Source organism: Triticum dicoccoides, chromosome 2A, assembly GCF_002162155.2.
Source record: "Triticum dicoccoides isolate Atlit2015 ecotype Zavitan chromosome 2A, WEW_v2.0, whole genome shotgun sequence".
NCBI lineage: Eukaryota > Viridiplantae > Streptophyta > Magnoliopsida > Poales > Poaceae > Triticum > Triticum dicoccoides.
The window spans coordinates 647,749,865-647,753,755 of NC_041382.1; the positions used below are offsets into that span (position 1 = coordinate 647,749,865).

Consider the following 3,891-nt stretch of genomic DNA (forward strand, 5'->3'; position numbering starts at 1 on the left):
ATAATTTGACATGCAAATTGAATATGAATTTGAAGTTGATTTGGAACAAAGTGATGATTAGCAAAATAATTGTGATGACTTGACAGTCATTAACAGGAGTTTACTGTATCATGATTATCGGGGTGTTACATCTTGTCTAGTGCGTCGATTTGTGGAGGAGGCTACATAATATTTGGCTTCCGGATGGGCATGATGAGTTGCAGTGGCGGTGGATCGATTCCGGTCAATAGTTGGCAGGATCATGCTACCTTGCACTCTTTCAGGGATCAATCATGGACCTTTTCGGGCGGCTAACCTGGAAGACATGGGCTGCTTTGCGCATTAAAGCTTTCTCCTAGCTTGCCATCCAGGATTGATGTTGGACGGGCGATCGACTTAGTCGTCGTGGTCTACGTAGGAACATTGTGTGTTATGTGATAAGGTACTAGAATCTATGCACCATCACTTTGTGGTCTACCCCTTCTCTGACAGGTGGAGCACGAAGTCCTGTCTTGGTGCCGATCCACTGCAATGCTCCCAGACGCTAGGGCTAACTTCCCGAATTAGTGTGCTTGCACCTACTCTCAGGCTCCTGCCTCGCTTCGACGTGGGATCTCCTCTGTCATCAGTATCACGGCGTGGTGGCTTTGGAAGCACCACAACGACTGCACTTTCATGGTATGCGCCCCTCCACCTCCTGCCTCGTGCATGCCATCCAGGACGATGCGCACACCTGGGCTAGGGCCGGTGCCATAGGGCTGGATAGAATCTTGCCTGAGACATAGCCATCTGTACTTGGGTTGAGCACCCCATTTCTATTGCTCCGGGCATCATACTCGCGCCTTCCTGCACATGTGTTGTGTGATGTCACCCACTTTGTAATTTTTCACTCCTTTTATCAATGAAAATATACACAAGCTCTTGCGTATTCCAAAAAAAAACTACACAAATTAAACAAATAAATGATTAACTAACCGCATGATCTCAGAGAGTTAAAGAGAATGCATAAACTCCATGTAGTTAAACAACAAATGATCTCAATTAAAACAACGAACAATATTGAATCTCAACCAATACATCATCCAAGTTAACAATATTGGCCTTCACCGTCTGAGCATAAGAGTGTGTCGTCGCGAACACTGGGTCATGCCTCCGGTACTTGGGCGGGTCGAAACTTCCGCAATGCTCGTCCATAGCAAGGCCTCCGTCTTCACCATTTGTTACGCTGCATCTATCTCCGCCGCCACGTTGTCGCCATTGCCAGAGAGAATAGAGGATGATGAGGAGAGCGGGAGACAGTTACCTTTTTGTGGGTCTCGGGTGGGAGAAGGAGGGGACCAGTGAATCACGCGGTTAAAGGCCGTCGGGTGCCATTCATCACCCCCTAAAAGCGGGCTTTACCTATCAATTTAGAGGTTAACCAGGCCAAACAAGCGATGAGTGCGATTTGCAAGAAAAAGTGTGTTAGCGTGCAGTAAAAATTGCAGAAAAAAATATTGTCTCAGTTGTGGTGGTTATGTGTAATTCACTGTTGTGCAAAGTGTTTTCCTCAATGACTTCTAAAAAAATAGAGGCAAAAGATTTTCCTCATCTATATTAATTAATAAGGATTTTACAGAGTTAATGGTACATGGTGATACAAGCCTTACACCGTCACATGAAAACCACATGGGGTCTACTCTCACGACATCAATAAACTCAGGAAGTCAGGTGCTTCACCCCAGCGGCGATCCGAATCTTGGCTTCCTCCTTAATGCTTTGCATGATGTAATGCACCAACGTCGATTTTTGCAGAAAACACGGGCATTTCTTTCGTTCCATATTGTCCAAGTCACAAGCATGGCCAGAGAGACCACTGCCTTCAGGTTGGATATGCTTGGGCCCGACATATTCGTCCAAGGATCTAACACTTCTCTAAACCAAGCCATGCCGAATGGGATAGGTCCAAGGCAGCTAAACCAAGCCATGCCTCGACCAACCTCCAAATCCTCACAGTGAAACGACACCCAAAGAAGAGACGAGCAGTCGTCTCATTGCCCTCTTGCACAAGGAGTAAAGCCCACAGTTTTCCCAACCTCTTTTAGCGAGAGGATCCGCGTAAACTCAGTTTTGTATACCAAGTCATGAGAAAAATTTAACCTTTGCTGGGGCACGTGCCTTCCAAATGGCCTTGTTCATTATAGTTAGCGTGGCTCCAAAGAACTGTGCTTTGTAAGCCAACTTTGTCGAGATGTCGTTGACCGTGAACTTCCATGGTGTCCTCCACCTCGTCCTCAAGATGGACAAACGAGAGCTTAGTGCAAAGGTCGATGTATTCACGAATGTGCCTCACAGAGAAGTTTGTGTTAGGTTTAATCCGTCGAATCCAGGCATTGTCGGCCAAGGCCCGGCGAACAGTTCATTTTTTGCTGCTTGAGGCGGCAAAAACATGGGGGCAATATCTAATGGCCGCTTGCCATCCAAGCATGGCGAGTTTTAGAAAGGCGTCTTGGCTCCATTACCCATAGAAACGGCCGTGCAAGCATAAAAAAGTTTCATATAAATCTCTTGTCGCATGGGTTTTCAATACCAATCCACAACTTAGAGGAAGATGTGGATAATAGGGTAGCGACGCAATCTCTCAATCTAGACATATATTTCTTTCGTCTCAAAATTCTTGTCTTAGATATGTCTAGATACGGATGTATTTGGAACGGAGAGAGTACTTCATTTGATCACCGAACCAGACAACCAGTGTGTCACGAAATGTGTCACTGATGGAAAACACTCATATGACGTGTATCGCGTATAAACCCTAAATTGTGGCCGACCAAAGAAGCCAAACAGAGCCAATCATCCATCGTTACGTGTCGCAAACCAACCACAACAGTCCAGCGATTCTTTTCAGTGGCCATCTCTGGTCACCTAGTGTCGTGTTTAAAAAGGATCGACAAAATCCATTCGTCCAGACAATCAGTCATAAACTCATGTTCCCATCCAGCAAAAGACATCATCCACAGTTCTACTAGTATGCATTATGCACACGAAAAAAGACCTCAAACTGAAAGGCCGCTTGATCTTCTCACCAGAACTACTTAAAAGGAGCCATGGAAAAATCGGTCTCATTTCCACCGCTGGATGATACAGTAAGAGACATCATAGTACAAGTCGGTCTGTACACCAAACGAATCAACAGAATGAACCCAAAGAGGCAAAACAAACGATCCGGATGGACCTATCGGATCGGATGAGGCTTAGCAGAGAGGCAGCCGGGTGGATCGATCAGCCTCGGGTGGTGACGCGGAGAGCGTGCGGCGGCGGCGGCGGCGCGAGCGGCGGGGCCACGAAGGGGAGGCTCCGCAGCATGAGCGTGCGCATCCGGCGGGGGAACGGCGCGCCGTTGAGCAGCTGCTCCAGCACCTCCGCCAGCAGCATCGTGTAGTCCTCCAGCAGCTCCGCCACTATCCCCACCAGGAACATCGCCGATGATGGGTTCGCCTTCGCCTTCGCCTCGGCTTCGCGGTGCGGTAAGAAAACGAATCGGTTTTCGCTAGCTCGGGATTTGTGTGTAGTACTTTGGATGTGGATGCGGATGTGGTGTTGACTTGTTACCGTCCGAGAGGGGAGCAGGCGTCCGCGGCTTTTAAAAGGGAACGGGTTCCGGCGCGTCGTGTCCTGTGGGCAGTGGACGCTGGTTTCGGATGTGACGGGATGGCGGCCCGCCTGTGGTATGTGCTAGAATCCGGCAGAAGGAACGGCTACGTTCCCGCGGCGATGGTGTGCTGCGGCGGAGAAACGGCCCACATCAGCTGCGGCGGAGTGGGTGCTGCTGCCGTGAACTTGGTCGATAGCCTAGCCGCCGTGTCTCGCGCTGCGGTTCCCGAAACCGGCAAACCGGTATCGCTCGCTCGTAGGTTATACGACGACCACCGC

General features: G+C 49.0%; 1 protein-coding gene across 1 annotated transcript; it reads right to left on the reverse strand.

The window, feature by feature from the left end:
- Positions 1 to 3,059: 3,059 nt before the first annotated feature.
- On the reverse strand, positions 3,060 to 3,594 carry LOC119359771. Its single transcript, XM_037625859.1, has one exon. The coding sequence runs from the start codon at positions 3,436 to 3,438 to the stop codon at positions 3,241 to 3,243; it is 198 nt and encodes a 65-aa protein (XP_037481756.1). The 5' UTR covers positions 3,439 to 3,594; the 3' UTR covers positions 3,060 to 3,240.
- Positions 3,595 to 3,891: the final 297 nt, after the last annotated feature.